At 39.0% G+C, this 24,017-nt stretch overlaps 1 protein-coding gene across 4 annotated transcripts in view; it reads left to right on the top strand.

Moving 5' to 3' along the window:
• Positions 1–24,017, top strand: part of Atp2c1 (ATPase secretory pathway Ca2+ transporting 1) — a 113,768-nt gene that overhangs the window by 41,181 nt on the left and 48,570 nt on the right. For all 4 annotated transcript variants that reach the window (XM_050139196.1, XM_050139198.1, XM_050139199.1 and 1 more), the window contains 5 exons: positions 12,010–12,120; positions 14,587–14,703; positions 17,496–17,585; positions 19,620–19,655; positions 22,823–22,884. In XM_050139196.1, the coding sequence (XP_049995153.1) occupies positions 12,010–12,120; positions 14,587–14,703; positions 17,496–17,585; positions 19,620–19,655; positions 22,823–22,884 (416 nt within the window). The remainder of the gene's footprint in view (positions 1–12,009; positions 12,121–14,586; positions 14,704–17,495; positions 17,586–19,619; positions 19,656–22,822; positions 22,885–24,017) is intronic.

The following is a 24,017-nucleotide window of genomic DNA, read 5'->3' as shown; positions in this document are numbered from 1 at the left end:
CCCCGCCTACAGGCCAGTCCTACCTGGGATGTTTTCTCAATTGAGTTCTCTTTCTTAAATTCCCCTCCATTGTGTCAAATTGACAAAAAACTACCCAGCACATGGTAAGAACACAACATACGGTGCACTTTCTTATCAGATGTTAAGCGTCCATTTGTTGATTATGGACACTGTTTTTGATTTGATTTCCTTGAGGCTGAAACTTTATGCTATTAATAACACCCCCCATCCACCATTCCATTCTATAAGTCTATGAATTCTACTCATATGTAAACAGAACCCTGAAGTGTTTGTCTCTGTGCATCTATCTTATTTTGCTTATGTAAGTAGACTTAGGGTTTGTGTTCTGATATTTTGCAGAATTTATTTTTTCCGATGTGGTATATATATACCATATTCTATCTATCAATTTGTTGATGGATATTTAGGGTGTTCACACACCTGTCTCTGTTACCTTATGAATAGTGCTGTGAAGAACACTGGAATACTAATGTATTTGAGATTTGATTTTAATTTTTGCTAATCAAGACTCAAAAAAAAAAGTTGTTTCTGGAGCTCTTGGGGGACCAAGAGAGTTGGGGACCAACCAGTCAACGTATGAACTTGTGTCAGAATTTCATATTTATACTACAAAGCCAACATTGTTCACGGGCTCACTGACAACTTGGGTTGTATTTCATTATTGCAGTAATCTTCATAGGTGTGAGATATCTCGCTGTGGTTTTGATGCTATTCTCTCACTATTAATGGTATTGAGCATATTGATGTGCTTATTGGCCATTCATATATATTCTTTGAAGAAATATTTGTTTATATGCTTATTTTCTAATGGAGTAACTGTTTTGTACCCGCTCATTGATTAAGAATTGTTTATGTACTTTATAAACTAACCTGTTTCATATTCACAGTGTGCAGATGTTTTCTCCTGTACCATAGGTTCTTTTTAATACTAATATTTTCCTTTCTCTGCTTCTAGATTTTGCTTTTTAGTTTGGTAAAGTTTCACTTGCTTATTTTTGTTGTTTTTGATTTTGATGTTAAGTGCAAGAATTGTTAAGACCAATGACACCAAGTTTTCCCTGTTTGCTTGTGAGAGTTTTACAGTTTCAGTCATAAATTTAGGCTGGGACTCCATTTCTGTAGTATCTGGACGGTGGGAGATGAGGAGTGGGTTTGTTATTTGCACTGCTGGTTAGCAGTTTTCCTAACACCGTTCCTGTTGTATATTCTTAGAACCCCTGTTGAAAATTCAATTACAGCATATGCACAGACTTATTTTGGGGCCCTGCTCTATTTCATTTTCCCCATTTCTTCTGGGTTATTCAGTTTATGAGTGGACTGTTGTTGATAGTGGTACTCTATGAGTTATTGTCTTTGTGTCTCCAGTGTTATAATGGGTCTTCTTTTTATTTCTGACTTTCAGTCTTTTTCTGTTAGTCTAGTAAAGGGTGTGTCAGTTTTATCATTTTAAAAAGCCAACTCTTAGTTGATTCCACCCATTTTGACTTCATTTGTTTCTGTTCCAATCTTTGTGCCTACTTTGACTCTCCTTTTCCTCCCCCCCCCTTTCTTCCCTTTACCCTCCTTCTCTTCCCCTCTCCTCTTTTCCTTGTCCTTGGAGTTCTTGTTGTTCTCTTACACAAGGTCTTTTGTTAGCCAGGCTGGCCTTAACTTTCTGTGTAGTTAAGGGATGACCTTGAATGTGGTTTTCCTGCTTCAAGTCGGGGTATTGCGTACACTGGACAACTATTCACTAGTCAAGCTATATTCTCAACTTTTTTCTTTTCTCGAAGTATAAAGTAAGGCTGTTTGAGACTTTTTCTTCTTTTAAATGTGTTTATTGCCATCAACCTCCCTCTTAGCACTACTTTTGCTACATCCCTTAAGTTTTGGTATTAGATGGTTGAACTCTGACAATAGAATGTATGTATAGTTGAATTCTTACTGCTTTGTACAAGAAAAAAGTTTAACTTTAAAGTATACTACTAGTATACTTTAATTCAAGGGTATATGTGGAAATTTTTGGTCTATTTAGAGGTAATACAGCACATTAAGCTGCATTTTATAAGGGTCACATTCAAGGAGAGCCATTCTTTCCATCTCTTTTCCACTAATCTGTTTCTAACACATCCTTCCTCTGTTTCCTTCTGCACAGATAAAGTACATGGTTTCTTATTTCCTCTTCTTTGATTTAGGGTAACTCTGAATGCAGGTACCTTCCTTTTACTAAATAGTGTATATCCAACATCACTCAGCAATTCAGAAAGTTTCCTTTATTCTTACTACTGCGAGTTTGCAAATAACCATAGTTTTTTCAACAATTGGAAACAACGAACCATAAAACATGCATCTCATGTTGAAGAAAGTTTCCTGAATGGAAGAGAATGGAAAGCATGGAGGCGGGGATACAGCACTTCTGTCTTTGAGTAGTTTTTACAGTTAGAAGTAAGTTATGTTTTCATACACTCAGGATTAGCAAAGATGGGTGTTTCTGGTTGTATGCGCATGCATGCGTGTAAATAAAATTCCTTAACACTGTTGTGGTGCCCTAGAATCCATAACACTTATGAATATTACTTTTCAGTAAAAGGAAGCAAAGCCTGTTTGAGAAATGGTTAATTCCAGTGCTGTGGCTAAGAAAATACAAAGGTAATCTTGGAACATCTTGTACTAGAAAACAAGGAAGTACTTAAAAATTGGTGAGCACAGGTCAGAAGGCCTTATAAACCGGTTTATTCAGTGCTTTCTGTGAGCCACATTGGGAGCAGTAGAGTGATTGTGTGATGTAATGTAATTCATAGAATAATAGAAGGTCTGTGACATAAAAATGGGGCTATACATGTGTTTAAAGCCACACATTGAAATAGGAAAGAAACCTGAAGAGTCCATGCAATTTGTATAAACAAAGCAATTTATAATAGTACTACTGGAAAGAAATATCTATTCAGCAAAGTATGATAAAATGCCTGATATTTACATACTCTCATGGTAACTAAGTACATGAGATACATTAATTATAAATCCCCAAACAGTAATTTGATAGCCAAAGAAACCCAACCTTATAAGTAAGCCATTTTAGTAAAGTAATCAAAATCCACATTGCTGTAAATAGGACAATCACATTGTATTAGTGTGCCTGAGCTGCTGTGTGCTTAAACAAAAATTACTTTCCTGCAGATTTAAGGCTAGAAGTCTAAAGTTGTACAGTTACAGCACTAGCTTCTCGTGAGGCCTCTCTTTGCCAAAGACAACTAACTACCTTCTTGCTGTCTTCCCTGGCGTTGTCTTCTGTGTGCTCATTCTTCTGCTTTCTCTTTTTGAGAGCCACTGTTCTCTCTGTAGACCCCATTTCTAATACAGTGACATTGAAGTGACCGTCAACCCTTACACTGAAAGTTACGGTTTCAGTATAGGAATTTTGGAGGGGCAAAGGGACACAGTTTACTCCAGAGAAAGCATCTTGTGTCCGTTAGTATATGCTGAGAAGGATATACCAGTTCTTCACTGGTATTTCCTTCCCTTCAGAATGTATTACTTGAATCAGTGGGGAAAAATCCAAATCATGATATATAAAATGGGACTGTTCTATAAAACTAATCTTGTTTTAAACAGAAAAGTGAAGGTCTGCAAGATAAAAGGACTTAAGGTATTCTTTCAGAGCCTGGATTGAGGTTTGAGTCCCTTACCTCTAACTCCTTTGGTTGACATATTTTTTTTTTAATAAAGTTTGAAACTGTTTCTCCTTTTCCTCACAGTTTATTTGTGGATAACACGTTATTCTGTAGGATTTTCCACAGCTTGTACTTTGCTGAACTCGTTGTTTGGAAAGTTTAGTCTGTTCCTCTGGCTCCTGGACTTCTTGTTAATTGGAGAGAATAAAGAAGGACCCATTTCTGGAACCCACTCACCCTCAGGATGGCATGTGGATTCTGATCCAGGTTGTCTGGATTTCTGATCATAGAGAAGAAAAATAACAGCAGCTTCCCTTCTGATTTTTAATGCACAGCCAAAGTTAGGGAGCATTGATCTAGATCTAGTTTGAGAATCAACACATTCCATCCTGCCCCTTCGTCTGTAAGACAGAATTTTATGTTGGTAATTTTGGCAAGTACGGTTAGTTGGCAGGCCATCTGTCAGCTTGAATATTATAGAAGCATTTGTGCATATTCCTGAATATTTGGTATTACCAGTCTCTGGACACCTATGCATTATTTCATAAAGTGTATCCACATTGCCTTTGTCGTGTCCTTGGTAGGGCTGAAGAAAGATTCCCATCTAAGGGGACTTTGCCATACTGGTACCTGCTGACCACTGCCAGTCCTTTGCTAGAGTGTGGTCCTTGAAGACCTCAATCAGATGAGAATTTACCTTCTGTTTACCCAGCTGCATTTGCCAATAAAATAATGTTTGGTGGCTAAAAACCTTAATCTTGGCCCTTTCAGTGGAATTCATAGCTTTGCCCGCTTTTTTAGAAAATATCTGTAATTCACAGATGATGGAGGGTATCTTTCCAGTTTTCATCTTTTTTGCTTTCAGTGGTCAATTAAAAGGTGCAGGTCAATTTCAGGATAATATTCCCTTTCAAAGTTTGTTGCATAATTGCCTATTAAGAAGAAAAGCCTACTTGTTATTCCTTGGAAACTACAGCTCCCAGACTTCTCCTGGATTACCGTCACCTGTGTGCACGCTGGCCGCGCCCAGGTGAAGGCCATTCCTCCCAGATAACCTTGCGCCCCCCCCGTTAAAAGCGAAGGTCCACGAGGCTTCGCTCTCTTGGCCCCCCTCTTGGCCCTTTTCCCCCCTACCCTTGTGTGTCCGCACGTCCCACCCCTTACTGTGTTCCCCTCTCCCCATTAAAACGCACCCACGTGGGAGCAGCGTGTCTGTCTCTTCCTTTGCGTTCCGTCTATCCTGTGTTTGTCCACACACCCACGCCGCCCCGCCGCCGTTTTTAAAGGAATAATACTACTGATTCCCCCCATTCCCCATTAGTAGTTTTGATGTTATAAGAACTTTTCAAGGTTGTGTGGCTGGGTTGGTGTCTCAGTCCCTCCACTGGAAGTCTTGCCTGGTCACAGGAGATGGCCGGTTCAGTCTAGTATCCCATATTGCTTGGAGTCTTAGCTGGGGTCATCCTTGTAGATTGCTGGGAGTTTTCTACCTCACCCTGAAATGCCCCCACACAACCTTCCATCTACAGTCTGTCCTAACTATGGATGTGCTGGGATAAGGGTGGCACAGAGATTGTGGAAATAGTCAACCAGTGATTAGTCAAGCCTTAGACTCATACCACGAGAGTGTTCCCACCACTGACACAGCCTCGAGGGCCAGGAACTAGAAGCCGGATGACCCAGAGACCTAGTATAGAACCAAACACAACTGGAGAAAAAAAATGTCAAGGTAATGATGCCTAACGATATTATGCCGTACTCCCAGATTGGCGCCTAGCCCAGTTGTCATCAGAGAGGCTTCATCCAGCAACTGATGGAAACAGCCAGATTTTAGACTAGCTTAGGGAATCCTGCTGAAGAGAGGGAGGAAGGATTGTAGGAGCCATAGGGGTCAAGGACACTACAAACCCCACAGAATCTACTAATCTGGGTTCATAGGAGCTCACAGAGACTGAATCAACAACCAGGAAGCCTGCATGGGACTGGTCTAGGCCCTCCCCACGAATGTGACAGTTTATAGCTTGGGAGGAGGGAGGGGCTGTCTTTGACTATTTTATTGCCTTTTGGGACCCTATTCCTCCTTTTGAGTTACCTCTCCTAGGGGGAGGTGCTTAGTCTTGCTGCAGCTTGACGTGCCTTGTTTTGTTGGTATCCACGGGAGGCTTGCCCTTTTCTGAATAGAAATGGAGGAGGAGATGATAGGTGAGAGCTCCCAACCCCCACCTCCCCTCCACCTTGCCCCAACTCCCTCCTTACTACTCCCCCCCTGCAAAGGGGAAGTGGCAGGGAAGGGAGGAGGAAGGGGGAAACTGCAGCCTGGATGGAAAAACAAACTTCAAAAGATATCAAGATGTCAAAAACGTGGTTAGACCCTTCTGAAGATCTGGAATGGGACGACCGTATGTACTAGTGTTCATAACTTGAGTACTTCTCAATATACTCTGATATACACCTTAAATAAACAGTTTGACTTTTATTCTTCTTGAAATCAAAATAACTATTTTTCCTAGTTTTTCACTGAGGGAAGGAACTCAGAAGGTAAACAAGTGTTCCTGGTTACACAGCTGGGAAAACAGACATGGAATTATGAATTGAAGTTGATGAGGTCTGACCTTGACTGTAGTGGTGGTTCTCAGGTATAGTCCCTGGACCAGAAGCATCCCTACTACTTAGACTTTGTTAGAGATGCATCTTCTGGGTCTCACTCAGACCTGCTGGTGCAGAAGTGCCGAGCAGTTAGTACAGTAAATCCTTGCTTTATAAATCCTGCTGTTGCTTACTAGTAAACAGTGAGGACAATGAACCGAAGGATTCCCATTCCTTCCTCTTTTAAAGTTATAAAACTCCTTGCTTAAATTTGACTTTTGTTAACGCCCAAGCCCCTGCATTTGAAATTGGGGGAGCCTTCAGTGTCGTCCTGTCTTAAGCTCTAAAGGTGTTTGCTTTGATACTTGTTACTCCAAGCTGTTATCTCATGCAGTGGAATGTGGTACAGTGTGGGCTGGTGTGACTGCTTCCTCAACCAGAACATCAGTGAAAGGAATTTGTGGGGCTTGGAAATTGTTTGGATATTTTGGGGACCAAAAATTTTACTAATTTTAATGATAATGTGTGGACCTTTTTGTATATATTGCTTACATCTAGGTAGCAAAAGTACAAATTCTACCAGGATTGTGTTCATGTATGTAAGCTCTGTTCTAGATCGAATTATTTAGTGTCCTTGACTTTGGGCTTTAATCAACATGCATTTTTTTTTTTAAAGACAGGATCTCATGTAGCCTAGGCTCTCCTCAAACTTTCTATAAAGAATGACTTCTTACTTCCAACTCAGGAGTGTGGGATTACAAGAATGCACCGCACGTGGTTTTAGAGATTGAAGTAGGGTGGGTGTGGGGTGGGGTAGGGGTGGATGGGGCGTCCTGCTAATTAACCTGTATCCCCAACTGGTGAAGCACTTGGTTTTTAAATTGAGCAAGTCTGCTTGGTTTCTGGAGATCACTGTGAACTTCATTTCTTATTTGGACCTGCGGTCATCTTGCTTTTTTTTTTTTTCTTCTGTCTATAATATACCTTCTTCACATTCTTAAAATGGAACTGTGTTTTCTGCCCTGTGAAGTCAGTGATTATTAACTTTGGCTGCATGTTAGACTCAGCGAGGGGAGTTTTAAAAACTAAATATGTTTTGGCTCCACTTAAGACCTAATGATTTATGCTCTCTGGAGATGGTGGCTGCATGGTTATGTTTATAAAAAGCATTAAAAAGCCTGCATCTTAGCTCATTTCTGTTGATGCAATAGAGCATGGCAGACCTCATAGGCTTAAACAGCATTTATTTCTCTAGGTTCTGGAGGTGAGGAGCCCTGTCAGGAGGTTCTGCATAGTGTAGTTCCAGGAGAGGGTTTCCTCTGCTGCTCTCACGTGTCTGGTAGTAAACCTACCTTGGAGACATTGTTCTCAGAACCTATTTAACTTCCTAAAGGACTCTCTAAATTCCATCACTTTAAGGGCTGGTGACTTCGATGTGAATTTTAGGGGCACAGTAGCGTCTGTGTAGTTCTGATATGGGTGAGATTAGCAACTATGTAGCAGTGCTTACTATTAAAAATAAATATTAAAATAAAATCTTGGACTCTTTGTAAAATGAAAATCTGGCTTCATTGGAACTCTGAAGGAGTCTAATGCATAAAGACTAACATTTAATTATTTACACACTCTAAATATTTTAATCTCTTGAATTAATATGCTCTGTAGGATATAGATGTGGAAGGAGTGTTTGTATCTGTGGGCTTTTGTTTGTAAAAGGCTTGCTTGTTGCTTGAGTTAGTGGTCCAAAATGTAGTAGTTCAAAAAATGAAAGCTCTGAGGAGGGAATTTAAATTGAAGCGCAGGTGCCTTCCCCACACCCCACTGGAGATTAAAACCAGTCTCAGCTGCAGGGCAGGCTCTGCCACTGAGCTACCTTCTAGCCATTAGGATAAGTTTAAGACTAAGTAGGAGATACACACATTTGACAGTTGAGACCATAGACAGTGGACTTCTTTAAACAGGCTGTGCTAGTCACAGTGGCTCTTAAGATACATTTACCTTCAGCTGAACTTGATCTTTTTTTTTCCCTGGTTTTTCAAGACAGTTTTTCCACGTAGCCTTGGCTATCCTGGAATTCACTTCGTAGGCCAGGCTGGCCTTGAACTCAGAGATCTGCCTGCCTCTGCCTTCTGATTGCTGGGATTAAAGGCACGTGCCACCACTGCCTGGCTTGAACACGATCTTTTTATGTTTTGTAATTCTCAAAATTAAGCCCTAAGTCATTCAGTCTTTTAAAAATAGCATTTCATTTAACTAAGAAAGATCAGATGAGACTAACGTGCAGCAGCTAGTTCCTGTAATAGATACACATTGAAAGCCACACCAGAGCAGGAGGCCACTGTATCTGCGTTTCACCAGCATAGTCATCTTTTTCTTGTCCTTTGACTGTAGCTATTGTAGTGGATCTAGTGGAGTCTAGTATTTCAGAGTGGTGTCTTATTGTGGTCTTAATTTGTACTGGACCATCTCGTATCTACATTATTAGTCTATCCTGTTAGGTCTGTTTGATAATAGTCTTAGTCTTTGGGTTGGTGGAAATTAGTGCCTTGTCTGTTCATTCTAAAAGGATTTCCCTGGTAGTCTTAAGGTGTTAAATCGGAACCAGAGGTGGGCGGTAAATAGCTATTAGAGCACTAATAGTAGCTCAATATAACTTGGGCCTGTCTCTGCAATATTCCATCTTTCTGCAGTTATGGAAATTGTAATTCTACTTTGTCAGCCCTGTAGAATCTCTGACACAGATATGTCTCTCCTCTCTCCCCTGGAAGTCCAGTTCCTAATCCTAACAACTTGAAGGCTACTATCTTCTTTTACTGGAAAAGCATGACCTGTTACTGCAAACCACTTACTCCAGCGCAGTAAATACGTTAGAATGGAATTTTGATTAACATTTGTCTATCTACAAAGTTTTGGAGGTGGAGTAAAGCAGATGTTCAGAAGAACAAACATAAAAACTGAAAATATAATTCCTCAAATACAGACACAGGTTTCCAGAAAGTTCCCAGACTGACGGGAAGATCATAATGCATTAAACTGTGTGTCCTGAACTCGGTTTGTGTTCATATATGGGATAATGAGATCATTTTTCACCCCTAGGTTAGTCCTGTCCTTTCTGTATGTGTACAAAGTTAGCATTGCTAATACACTAGTATACCACTTTATCTTTTAATTTCTGCTTCTTGTGGGTTGGAGTGTCGCACACTTTTAATCCTAGCACTTTGGAGGCAGAGGCAGAGGCAGGAGGATCTCTTGAGATCAAGCTAGCCTGGTAGAGAGACCCTATTTCCATTCCTCCCTGTACAAAATCTTCTTAGACTAGGCTGAAACCAAGACTTCCCAGGAATGTTAAGAATAGGCATCCGTGCATGGATAAGCAGCTGGTTGAATGTTCAGACTCACAAAAAAAATTGTGTACTATGAGGATGAGCATCCAGCTCTAATTTATTTTATGCCCCTATTCTTTCCCAGTTTCTTATCTTATAAAACCTAGCAAATACCCAAATACACTTGGACCTGAGACTGATTACTCAGTATGTCTGTGTCAATGAAATAAAGAAACAGAAACCACTAACCAGGTGTGTTATGGTAGACCTAAAAACACAGGTTTTTACCAGAGCCTTATGTCTGTACTCCTTAAAGGCCGCCTACTTTCCAGATCAGGGGTTCTGCCTAATCACCCCTTTCTTGGTCCTTAAAGGAGGGTCAGCACATCTACTTTTATACCTGGGTCCTCAGAGTGAGTGTGGAAGGTGAATCAGATTGAAACAGATGGAGTAAGCTTACACTGGCAGTAACTATCAGCTTGTAGGATACTGTCTTTAAGATTTATTTTTGAAATTTTTTTAAATAGAGGAGAAAGCAGCATTTTCCTGGAGGAGGAAGATGGGGGCCTGAGGAGAAATGGTTGTGACTGCACCTGAAATTTGATTGGCTTGCTGAAGAGAGAAACAGGCAGATCACCAGAGGCCAGCTCGCTGCTGTCTGAGACATACAGTTCCCATGTCTTAGCGTGTTGTTGTAAAACAAAAGCATAAAGCGCTTTCAGTTCTTCCTAACACAGGTCTTATTCTTAAGAAACTTTTCTCTACCTGCGCAACAGTGTGAGCCCCTGTGTGCTCAGGATGACGGCTCTTCCTGGGCATCAGTGGGGCTGCTGCTCGCTCTCATTCTTTGGGACGGCATCTGTTTTACGTTCTGTGGTGCCTCTGTTCAGCAGTTAGGGTAAGCAGGCTTCTGGAGAATGTTCCCTCCAAATGGGCAGGCTCCGTTCCTTCGTGGGGTCCCTCATCCCTTGTTCATTGTCTCCTTGTTTCCAGATAAGCATCTGTTGCTTTCTGCCTCACTGAGTACTCACTGGGGTGAGGGCAGTAAAGGAATAAATTCCATCCAGCATTGGGGCAGGGCTCGGATGTTTTGCTTTCTAGTTGTTTAGTTCTCCTTCACTTGTGAACACACTTGAGACAGTAGATGTGGTTGCAGTTGGAGAACGTCTCAAAACAGCCCTGGATGTGCTTAAAGCTCTGTCATCACACCCCTGACTGTCTCACCCTGTAGTAAGTGAAGTCTGTCTTCTTGAGATTTTCAGCTCTTTGGGGCCAGTGGAATGCCCTTGAAGGGTTTTATATAAAGTGTCCTCAAATGGAGACCCTTTATGTGTATTGAGTGTCAGAGTTAGCAGTTTTCAATACCTTTGTTTTTTTCATCCTGGGGTCCTAACCCAGAGTCTTAAGCATGTTAGGCATGCAGCATACACTCTACCACAGAGCTCTACATCCAGCCAGCAGCTTGATGATAGAAACTACAGTTTAATTGGAACGTCACTGTACATTTAGCGTATTTTGATAATTAACTTCTGTATTGCCGTCCACGAGCTAATGATAGAAGTGAATGAGTGCAGTTAATAATTGGGTAGTTCATGTTGTCTTTGTGTGTCTGTTCTTGTGTGTGGGTGCATGACATTTGGAGGACAGAGGCCAGCCTTGGATACAGTTTACTTTGGATTTGATACAGGGTGTCTCACTGACCTGGAACTCACCAGTTAGATTAGGATGGATGGCTCAAGGAATCCACCATTCCACCTTTCTGGTTCTTGGATTGTAAGTGTGCACTGCTTCGCCCAGCTTTTCTGTGGGTTCTGAGGACTGAACTCAGATCTGTGATTAAACACTTGGAATTTGTTTATAAAATTGTATGAAATGGCTAGCATCATTGCTACCTCTTACTCTGTGTGTTCCTACCCAGCCAGCTTCCTCTGCTTGTCTCCTCTGTTGAGCGGCTCAGTTTCCTCCTGGTTTGAGAATGACTTTTGAAGTCTTGCATGCTGTTGAGGTGTGTGGAAGGGTAGCCAGGCGAGAGCACGGGAGCAATTAATATGGAGAAAACTTAGCAGTTCCTGTTCCTCAACTTAACTATAATGAGTTTATAGGGTTATAATTGTGCATAATCATCAGAATCTGACAGGAAAAGCATTTGTTTTATTTTTTTAATCTTATGTCGCTGGAGAATTAGCATCTTTAAAAAATATAATGTGAAGATTTTGGATGATACTTTGTGTTAATAGGTATTCAAGGTTTTGAAATTTGCCTTCAAAAATGTTAGTATCGAATTACCTTAGATACTCATTATTAATCTGAGTATACATTTCTAAGTGGAAAGTAAGTTGCTGTGAATATTAGGATTTTCATTTATTATTCTATACTACATTCTAGTTGTTTAGTATATTCAAGTAATTTTTCTTTGTTTTTATTCCTAGGTTGCACGTTTTCAAAAAATACCAAATGGTGAAAATGAAACAATGATTCCTGTATTGACATCAAAGAAAGCAAGTGAATTACCAGTCAGTGAGGTTGCAGGCATTCTCCAAGTAAGTGGTTGGTGAGGAGGAGGCGGGAAGTGTAAAGCAGCCATCTAGCTTAGGTCAGTGCTGACCTATAGCGTCTTTAGTGATAGAAATACTGGTTTGTGCTGTCTAGCATAATAGCCCCAGGTAAACATTGCAACAGGACAGGAAGTGTGTGGCTGGAGTAATGGCTGTGTGGTTGCTGGGCAGTACAGCTCAAGATGAGTAGTATGGCCAGCGTCTGTGTGCACTCTCTACCAGCTGGGTTGGGAAAGTAATTTAATTAGTAATATAAATGGTGTTAGAATTTTTTTGCTTGTTTGTTTGTTTCCCAAGACAGAGTTTCTCTGTGTAACAGCCTTGGCTGTCCTGGAACTCTCTTTTTAGACCATGATGGCCTAGAATTTACAGAGATCTTCCTACCTCTACCTCCTCAGTGGTGGGATTAAAGGTTTGCGCCACCATGCCCACCAGGATTTCCTTTTTTTTAATTTAAATAGATTTTTCCAAGGTAAAGTGAAAGCTAAGTACAAGTGCAGCTTTACAAATAAGTGTTAATTATATAATTTCAGTCTCTTCCTAGTTTTAAAAAGTTCTGTCTAGTAACATGAAGAAAAGAATATTTTTCATTCACCCATTTTAATTGTTCTTCCAAAGACACTGGTATCCATTTTTAGCAAGTTTTTTTGGGTATATTTATACTTAGTTTTAAAACCATTATTTTAAATAAATTTAAGTTTTAGAAAGCTTTATTACTGAACTCCTGCCAACTTTCTGACCAGGGAAATTAGCCATTTCTGGGATGTTGTAAGTTCATTTTTTATGATTGTTAAAATTATGATAACAACTATAAGACATGTCCCAAGACATGAAAAAGTTCATGTTAACCTTATTATTATTATTATTATTTTGATTTTTCGAGACAGGGTTTCTCCGTAACTTTTGGTTCCTGTAGCTCTTGTAGACCAGGCTGGGCTCGAACTCACAGAGATCCGCCTGCCTCTGCCTCCTGAGTACTGGGATTAAAGGCGTGTGCCACCACCGCCCGGCTAACTTTATTATTTTGATTAATTTAAGACACCAAAATTTTCATTCTGATATAACATAATATAGGAGCAAAAATATAAATCTCAGTGATAAGTTCTGAGAACAGGAAGGGTACATGTAACCCATTAAATATTCTTTTGGAGACACAAATTTTAGAAAAAAATAATTAAAATCTAATTAAAGTTCATATGAATTACAGTTTACTTTTATTCCTTTTTTCATAGAAAAGAAAACACCATCTTGTTGCTTATTGAGATATTATTTATATAAATATCAGTGTTCTTTTAAAAAGTTAATCTTTGATAATTTCATCCATGGGTATAATATATTCTGGTTACACTCATCCTTTACCCTCTCTACTCACCAACCCCGGCCTTCTTCCACCAGGTCCCCATTCCACTTCCTGTGCCTTTTGTTTCCCTTTGTGGCCCCATGGGTTAGCTAGGACTAGTTGGGTGGGCCTGAGTGTGGTGCTGTACAAGAGCAAGGATAACTCACCAGTGGCTATATCACTGATGACAATGACTTCTCTGTCAACTCCTGACTGCTGTCAGGTCCCCTGGGTAGAGTGGGGCTCCATGAACTCATACCCTAGTTTGTGACTGCAGATTTACTGACTCAGTGTTGCATAGGGCCTGTGCAGGCAGCTATAACTGCTGTGACTTCATGAGTACCATGGCCCAAGATAGTAGGTATGCCATACCTGTAAGATGGTGTTTCTGGGCCCTCCTCTACTTGTTTGGCTTCCATGAAGGGGTGTTTTGGGGTGTTCTCTTTAATGCTAAGGTCTCAGAAGTCACCTTGACTAGCTGTGAAGGTCTTCATTTACTGCCATTTGTGGTAAAGAGAAGATCAAGTCTGAACACAGCACTAGTTTGTGGATATAAATAAGTATTTAAGAAGCAGTTTGATATACCCACTTACCAAAATAAAAGTAAGGTCACCCTACACTGGTTTTAAGTATGTATTTTGACAAATGGGACCAGCAAGATCATACCCTATAGCTCAGACTGGTGGTCTAGAACTCACTGTGTATCTCAGGTTGTCCTCCAACAAATGATAATTCTTTATAGTTAACCATGTTTGAGTATTATGGCTGCAAGTCCCATGCAAAACCTCTGGTACACTTTCTGTAATTATTAGGGGCTGGAGAGATGGCTCAGTGGTTAAGGCCACTCACTTCCTGTTGTTGCCAAGGACCCAGGTTCAGTTAACAAACAGTACCTATTCAGTGATTCCCAATGTCTATGACTCTGGTTCAGGGAATCCAGTGTCTTCCTTTAGCCTCTGCAGGCAATGCAAGAATATGATACACAAAATAGGCAGAATGTTCATATACATTTTTAAAAAGCTTTTTTTAATAGAATCATATACTGTGTGTTCTTTTGTGTTTGTTTGCTCTCTGCCAACATTTTAAATAACTTTTAATGTAAAATTTAATAGGCTGATCTTCAGAATGGCTTAAACAAATCTGAAGTTAGTCATAGGCGAGCCTTCCATGGCTGGAATGAGTTTGATATTAGTGAAGATGAACCACTATGGAAGAAGTATATTTCTCAGGTAAGATACTCCCCCTCTATCTCTGTGGTGTAACTTACATTGACTTTTATGGTTGTGAATTCCCTGAATACAGAGAAAGGAAATAATATTTTTGTAATGTCTTCCCCTAAAAATTTGCATGTTAAGTTGGAATTTCTGTAGTCTTAGTTCTTAATCTGTAGACACTTGGTTCCGTAGCCGTTCAGTCCCAAATAGACACACAGAGATTTATATTAATTATAAACTGTTTGGCCTATTGCTCAGGCTTATTACTAACTAGCTCTTACATTTTACATTAACCCATAATTTTTATCTATGTTCAACCACATGACTTGGTACCTTTTGTCAGTGAGGCATTCTCATCTTGCTTCTTCTGTGTCTGGCTGGTGACTGTCTCTGCCTTTATTCTTCCCAGAATTCTTCTAGTCTGGTTGCTCTGCCTATACTTCCTGCCTGGCTACTGGCCAATCAGCATTTTATTAAACCATTATGAGTGACAAATCTTTACAGGGTATAAGAGCATTATCCCACAACATGATTTTTTTTCATTTGATTTTAGGCAAAATTGAAAAGTGACTATTACTTACAGGGCAGCATTTTCTGTATCAATGTTCAAAATTTCCTTATAAGCAACACTAGACAGTGGCTTCTTTGTGAATGCTGAGCTTAGGCTTCATAGTGATAGGAGAATGTTGTCTTAGAAAATTATTAAATACATAATTAAATCCTAACTGCCAGGGTATAAGTTATACCTTTCCTATCAACTCTGTGATTTCTATTTGCCTCAATTGGTTATGTGTAACCCGCCTGGCTGGTCAGTTATGACCTCAGGAAATAGTAAGCTTACAGTAGATTATGGTCATTCATAATTACCTTTATTTTAATTTTTAGCAAAGACTTACTATAGCTTTTAAAAATTTGGTAACAGTTACATTAGTGTAAAAAGCTGGATGATTCTGTGGCTGGTTTTAACTAGTTAAAAGTTTGGTGTGCTAAACAAAGAAATACTTCGTGAAGGTATTAGAAAGTTTGGGTCTAACTTGTTTAAAAGACAGCGTCAGCTAATGCTATAAGCTTTGTACACGTGGTTGTGTAAAGAACTGAATAACTTCCCGTTCATAGCTGTAGCTTCATATTTGCACCCTACTCTAAGGAAATCCTGCTGTTGTTCATCTGGACCTGTCACGCTTGACTGGCAATGTAATTGAATTGTTTTCTTTCTTGATCCTGTTATTCTAGCCAGAGTACCTGACTCTTAGGATTCCTGTAAGAATTAGACAGTGCCAGAGATATAATTAAGCATAAATAACAGTTAACATCTATCATCTGTTAGTCATACAATATTGGGTGGTTCTTCTTTAGGAGAATACTGAGTTTGTTGTTCTGTAAACATCTGTCTGTACTCCTGGGAAGTGACATACTTAATTAGAACCATGGCAGAACTTTTCTTAGGGCTGGTTAAAGGCTATCCACAAAGGTGTGATGGTTAGTACTTAACATTAAAGAGGGTTCTGTGGTTTACCCAATGCTTTAGTCTGAAGAAGGATGCTTAACAGAAATTCCACACTAGCTCAGAATTGAAAAATAGATGGTTATTTATTTAGGGGTAAACTCACAAATCAGAGTCCATTGCTGGAATGAAGATCAGAAACTGAAATCCACAACCCGAACAGAGAGGCTGGAAAAGAGGCCGGACACAGGCACTGCATCAGCATATATAGTATAAGAGGCCACGCGCTAGTAGGCCGGTCACCACTAGACTTCTACAGCATTAGTCTCATTCTTAGTTACGACAGATTCCTTCATTTTAGTGTCTATTCGAAGATTATGGCACTTAAAATTATTTAAGTTGGAATTGGAGAGATGGCTCATAGGTTAAGAGTACTGGCTGCTCTTCCAGAGGTCCTGAGTTCAGGTCCTGGCCACCACATAATGGCTCACAACCATCTATAATGAGATCTGGTGACCTCTTCTGGTGGACAGGGATACTTGCAGACAGAATCCTGTATACATAATAAATAAATAAATAAATAAATAAATAAATAAATAAATCTTTCTAAAAAATTATTTAACACACAGGTGACACAGCTGGAATCACAGCCAGTTACTTTTATTCAGCCATACATTGTATGTTAGCTATAGTTTTATTTTGCTATCAGTTTTTCGTCTCAGTACTTAGGTTAAAAGCCTTCTTTTTTAGTCTCAGAAATTCAGGCAGGCCCCTGTCTTTGTGACATTAATACAGTACTGTAAGCCAGGTTTGGTAATGGATTCCTATCATTCCAATACTGGAAGGCTTAGGCAAGAAGATCATCTATTTGAAGCTAGCCTGAACTACATAAAAGCATAAAAGAGCCAAAAATTAATATACTGCTGCAGGTACATACATACTATAAAGAATTAACAATTTTGTTATGTTTGGAGATAGGATTTTTCTGTATAGCCCTGATTGTTCTGAAACTTGTTTTGTAGAGGATTTTTCTGTGTTCCTTGGTTCTCCTGAAACTTGGCTGATTTTTAACTCATAGATCCGCCTGCCTTTGCCTTCCAAGTGCTGGGATTAAAGGTGTGTGCCACCACTACTCAGTTTAGCAAATTCTTTATTGTAAATATTGATATTTAATTTTCTTTTTCTGAAAGGAACTGTTACATAGCTTTTAAGCATGATCTCTACTTTTTTGTTGCTTGAAAATAAACCACATATAGACTCTTGTAATTTTGTAATGATGTCCTTTATAAAAAAAGCTTTTACTGAGGTAGAGTGGGATTGTCCTTCATCTGAGAGTGTTGAGTTGTTTGTTTTTCACCTCCAGTTTAAAAACCCCCTCATTATGCTGCTCCTGGCGTCTGCAGTCATCAGTATTTTAATGCATCAGTTTGACGATGCTGTCAGCATCACTGTGGTAAGTACACTCCTCTGTTTTTAAAATTTTAATCTGTTAGTTAATTCTGTGAGTTGGATTTGGCTTTACTTTGGAAATTAATGTGAATCAAAATGAATCAGATTAAAAAATAATCAAATCCACTTTTAGTTTTATTAATTTTCTTTAGTTGTGGTTTGAGATGGAGGTCTTGTGTTTCTCAGGCTGATCTTGCCCTCCTGGGCTCAGCTGTGCTGGTGTGTCAGCTTCCCAGGTAGCTGTGATCACAGGCTTGTGCCCTCAGTCTCACAGATGAGAAATAGTTTATAATTTTCTAGTTAAATCAAAATTCCTCATGCTTTTCAGTTGAAAATATTTTGACTAACAGTAATTGCTCAAGGAATATGTGATGTCAAAGCTATTTTAATAACACGTTCTTGTTACTATAGGCTTTTTGTCTTAATGGCAAATGTTACGGTGTATAAAACTGTTAGAGCTTTAGCACAATTGGAAATGGCCTTAAGCTGTATCAGTAGTCATTGTTTTCTTTAGTCCTCTTTAGACAAGTACAGTAGCTGGGTGTGGGAGTACACACCACTAACACCAGCTGTGCTACTTGGGAGGCAGAGGCGGGGGATAACAAGTCTCAGGGTATCATGGGCAACACAGTGAAGGAAGCCCTTCCTCAAATGTCTGGAATGTTCTTGATAGAGGAGTAAAACGAAATATATAAAAATTTTCCCCTGAGTATATACGTCTGTGATGGATGGGTAGTGTGAATAGATTGAAATGTCCTAAGGAAGGGCAGCTGTGAGATAAACGATCCTTTTCCTTAAAAGAATGTTACTAGTGATAAGAACTTTCAAGTAATAATTAAAGTTACTGGCCGGGCAGTGGTGGCGCACGCCTTTAATCCCAGCACTCGGGAGGCAGAGGCAGGCGGATCTCTGAGTTCGAGACCAGCCTGGTCTACAAGAGCTAGTTCCAGGACAGGCTCTAAAACCACAGAGAAACCCTGTCTCGAAAAACCAAAAAAAAAAAAAAAAAATTAAAGTTACTGCAAATTTTTATGCATTACCATGAACTTGGGATTTTAGATGAGCAAGAGACCTAGTTATTCATCCTCATCGACTTAGACCAGGAAACTGCCATATACAGGCTTCCCATGCATGCTTCAGTACTGCCAGGACATAAATACCATTTTTCACCATGAACTTTTGATAGCTTCCAAGTATTTAAAACTTTAATGATATTAGTATCAATTTTAACAATTATTAAATTTAGAAATTACGCCAGCATCTATATTTGAATAATTAGGTGAACCAGTATTTTCCAAATGATTGATATCTAAGATTATCAAATTTCAGTAGGGAAAAAGATCAATGGATTCAGTTGAAAGAATATAGATAGATAATAGAGTTTAATGTGACAGTTTATGAAAAGTTCATTGATACAGTTTTGTATTGTACAATAATGCTGAATACTTCTTCCCTTGCCAGTTTTTAGTTTTTGGTCTTAGGCTTGATTTTTTTTCCTCTCATAGTTTATTAAAAAAATTGTCATATTATGCTGCTTTTACCTAACAAAACATTAATTGGATTACAGCTTTCTATGAAAAAGTAGAATTATGGTCAGCAATAGAGAGCTCCTGCCTATCATTTGTTTTACAAATCAGCACTGGGAAAAAATGACCAATTTTTAAAAAATTTTCTTTTCTGGAAAAAGCTGTGTGTTAACTTATCAGATTTTTAAATTCTTTTCATAAATTAGTATGTAGGAACTAAGGTTAAACAAGTAATTATTATGTCTGTTATGGCAAATGTTATCCACATAACTAAAAAATAGTCCTTAATTTGGGAGGACTTGGGTGGATTCAGAAAGTTTTGGAAGCTGTCATGGGGATGGTTAGCCATTTAAGTTCATATTCTTCTCCCTCAGACCCTCAGGCAAATTGCTTTCTTCTCTCGCTAGCTAGTGCAAAAATCCGATCTCCTGGGCTGCATAGCCAGAGAAACACATTGTGACGAAAAGTTATTTCTTGTTAATGTCTGATTTAAAAGGCTGTTTGTTTTTTAGGCAATACTTATTGTCGTCACTGTGGCCTTTGTTCAGGTGAGTAATCTGTTTTTTCCAGGTTAATAGTGGTATATTAGTTGATTGCTTAAAAACAAAGTGACTTATGTGAAGTAATCTGAACTTAATGGCTGGTAGTGTATTCCTAATTCATTGTCTTGAAACAGTCTCAGCTAATAGCCAACTGCGGATAGTTCATGAGAAAAGGGCACTGGGTAGGTAGTGAGAAGAACATAGCCTATATTTTTGGTAGAGACAGATGAGAAAAAAAGCACAGCAATATAAATATAATCCACTAAGTTTAAAAATGTTTTTCCAGTTATGAATTGGGCAGTACCGATTAGTGCAATGTCTAGACGAGGAAAACAGAGAGGTGAGTGTGAAGTTGGTGAGCAGCTTATTAGACACCATCTGAGGAAGACGTGGTGGATCACGGAGACTGCTTTCTCTCAGTTAGCAGTACACTTTTTCACTCAATTTGTTTCTTTGCCTTATTAGTCTTGTTTTGGAATTAAAGTTTTTTTTTTTTCAGTATTGATAAATCCCTTACTCCACTTCTAAAATTTCTTACTTTCCTCAGAAGGAATGGTTCTACTTCCTGTTTGTTATAGTCATTCCAACAGCAAAAGAAAGGGATAAGAAGTCTCTTTTAAAGTTGATTCTGAATAATGTAGAGATGAGGTCATGATTTCTTTCTTTACCCTTAGTGAGAGGTAGGAGGATTGTCAACTCAAGGCTAACATGGGCCACGTGCTAAAACCCTAATGTTAAACAAAGAAGGGAAAAAGAAGGGGGCAGAGAAGAGAGGGATCATAACATACCAGGCATGGTGTCAGGTCAACAAGGAATAAAAACATAGAGGTTTAGTTTTATGTGTTTTATGTTTATTTAAATCTTTGAAACTTCTGTATATTAAGTTTCTACAATTATCAGGTCTTACTTTGAATACAGCTAATAAGAGTGGAAGGATTAATCCACTGTAGAGATAAATGTAATGATGCTGTATGTCCTGAAGTCAATGCTCTGATTTTTTAAGACAGTGATGGTAATTATTCTTACATCGTGTATAATTTATTTCATGATAACTTGTCACTGTCCTGGTGTCTTAAAGTAGTTCCTGACACATTAAGTTTCTAATTCTATATTAACTGAATGTAAGAAGCCAGCTGGAGTCTGATTACTTGGAAATTTATGAGCTCCTTAGGAGACCATCGGAGCTCTTACTCAGGGTTGAAGGGTCAAGGGCGGGGCATCTTCTTAAGACAGTATTGCCTTTGGGCTGTTGGTGCTAGTAAATGCAGCATAAGCCACTGCAGGCTGTGCATCATCTAAGGAAGTTCCTCACTTCCAGTCAAGCGAGTGGTATGATCTGTATAGGGCCAGTAACTGGAGTTCTCTCATAACCCCTCCCCTAAATTGTGGCAGTCAACTCCCTCTTGGATCTTCTGTAGTATATCAGATGTATGAAAGATTTCATTTAGGTATTACTATTGTATGAAAAGCCCTAGCAACTTGCTGTCTTTGGAAAATAAAGAGCTCCTATCCTCAAAATACCCCACAGAGTTTCAGTCATCAATGTAATCAACGTAGAGTTTTACATGGATTGTGTTATGTGGTTTAAATGTAGCTGGGGTCTCTTGTTGCTGTCTCAATGGTATTTTATTTGATGCTGCATTAGCTACTTCCCTTATTGCTGTGACCCAGTGTCTGGCCAGAAGTAACTTGAAGAAGAAAGAATTGAGTTTAGGGAAGATGTGGTGGCAGGAGGCAAGAGCTTGTGGCTAGTTGCATTTAAACCTGCAGGTAGAGAGCTAAGAGCTGGCAGCAAGTGGGTTAGAATATAAAACTTGAAGGCCAGCCTTAGTGACTGACCCATGTCCTCCAATGAAGCTATGTTCCTACAGGTTCTACAGCTGTCAAAAATACCACCACATGAGCCTGTGGGATATTTCACATTCAAACCACAAACAACTGAGAAATGAAAAAAAGGTCCAAAACATTATGAAAAGCTTAATAATTTTTAATTATTATACTTAATTTTTATAATTAAGTATGTTTTTATACAGATTTGACTCCTTTCTTGAAACATGTCTTAAGAAAGCAACAAAATATTTTTACAAACAAATCGAAACCATTCTTCCCACCATTTTCCTTCTGCCCAGCCCTTCAAGTCACTGGCTACCTAGCACTGTCATAGAATGACCTGGTTTACAACAGCTTTACAAAGATAAAGACTGATAGCTTTTGTTTGATTAGTTACTGGAGACTACAGTTGGCTAGTATTTTCTACCCTTACTGAATTTTGTATAAAACTTGCAAATTCTACACTGTGGTTGGTGGATTGAGAGGCATACCTAATAATTTTTTATATTTGTAGATTGTGCTTACATTTTGTCCCTCTTGTCTGGGTAGTGACTGATAAAGTTCTGAGGTACTCTGCAGCTGATGACAGGTAGACTTAGTGATTGCTAACATGGCAGGTATTTCAAGGCTCTCCTTATCTTCTATTTTGCTCTTGTCCCTCACCTTTTAACTTCAAACCAAAAGATTAGAAACAAAGCAAGAATAGCCTTGTGGCCATATGAAGCACAAGTGCTAATGGAAGCGTAGGCTAAGCAGTGCAGTGAGATGGAAGATGCTCCTGAGCCATAGCTGTTGGCTGTGTGCGGGAAGGGTGTGATTGCAGAACAGCACAGGGCCTCTCGGCAGCTTCCCTTTCATATAATTCAGGTTGGCAAGAAAAGCAAGCGTCGGAATATTATCAGCCACACTATTATTTCCAAGTAAATATATTCCACAAACGAGTGTAGTTAGTGTGGACTTAAGTCCTCAAAGTAAGATTACATACAGATTAGTATTTTGGCTTTATTGGTCGCTAAACTCAAATGTAAAATTATGCAAAACTAAGGCTCAATTATGTTAACTTTTAATGTATTCTTTGGATGCAGTAATTGGATTTCATTTCCTTCTGAACAATCTTAGATTTGCACATTGATTTTTAAAGTATATAATTGGGAATATATAATTTTCATAATTGATTATAATAATTTAGGAACACATTTTTATGATTTAATATAAGGATAAGTAAATCAAGATATGAATTGGGAGAAAATTTTAAGTGATAATGCTTAATATTTAAGTATAAAAGGACCATGTAAATTCCTTTGTGTTATGTTAATATTAAATTCTACTTTTTCTTTAATTAGGAATATCGTTCAGAAAAGTCTCTGGAAGAATTGAGTAAACTTGTCCCACCAGAATGCCATTGGTATGTCCCTTTTACTTTAGAGTTCTACACCTTTAAAAAAGTAGAATTTGAATGTGACTAGCGTTGTAAGCATTATTGTTCCGGCTTTGTTTTAACATAAAGAAAACTATTGAATATAGTGCATTACTGGTGGTTTTGAGAAAGTTTTGTTCAACAGTCTTTTTTAATTGTTCAGGTATGTGCATATTCCTATTGTGAGTGTGGGCATACATGTGCCTCGACACACCTGGGAAGGTCATCAGGTGTTGGCGTTCACCTTCCACATTTTTTGAGGCAGAGTCTGTCTTATTCATCACTGTGTGTGCTGGCCTTGAGGGGACTTGTGGGGATTCTCTATTTCTGCCTCCTGTCTTCCTGTAGCTGGGCAGGGATGCAGTTGATGGGACTTTGTTCAGTTCGGATCACTTGTGCGTTCCGTGCTTTACCTGTAGGCACTCTCTTATGGAAAGAGTGTCATGAAATTAACCGCAGGAAATTAATCTCATGTTAGCCTCGGTGTTCATATTTGAGTAGCTAATCAATTTTTGTAAGGATTTCCCCCTCTCTTACCTGTGTAATTTTTATAAGAGCATACAGTTAATCAAGTGCTTAAGTCTTTCTCTCCCCTTCCTCCCTCCCTCCCTCCCTCCCTCCCTCCCTCCCTCCCTCCCTCCCTTCCTTCCTTCCTTCCTTTCTTTTTAAGACAGGTCTTACTGCATAGCATTGACTGGCCTGAAACTTGTGACATTGACCAGGCCATCTTCAAACTCAGAGATCTGCCTGCCTCTGCCTTACAAATGCTAGAATTAAAGGAATGTGTGATGATGTCTAGCTTTTTTTTTTTTAAAGATTAATTTTTAAAAATTGTTTTAAATAATGTGTGTGTGTGTGTGTGTATGTGTCTATGTGTGTCTGTCTGTGTGGGTATATGCATGTGAGTTCCGTTGCTTGAGGAGGAAGTGTTGGATTCTCTGGTTTTGGCGTTTTAGGCAGTTATGAGCTGCCTGATGTGGGTGCTGGGAACCACACTTGGGTCCTCATCAAGAACATCATGTGCTTTTTTAACTACTGAGCCTTCTTTTTAGCCTGCTCTAAGTTTTTATATTTGACTTATCTCTTTGGAAGTAACAGTGTTTTTCTTAAGACAGGTTCAC

Source organism: Alexandromys fortis, unplaced genomic scaffold (assembly GCF_014885135.2).
Source record: "Alexandromys fortis isolate MF-2015 unplaced genomic scaffold, M_Fortis_MF-2015_v1.1 scaffold_36, whole genome shotgun sequence".
Classification (NCBI taxonomy): domain Eukaryota; kingdom Metazoa; phylum Chordata; class Mammalia; order Rodentia; family Cricetidae; genus Alexandromys; species Alexandromys fortis.
Note: the sequence above shows the minus strand (reverse complement) of the source record. Positions and strands in the feature narration are given on the sequence as shown.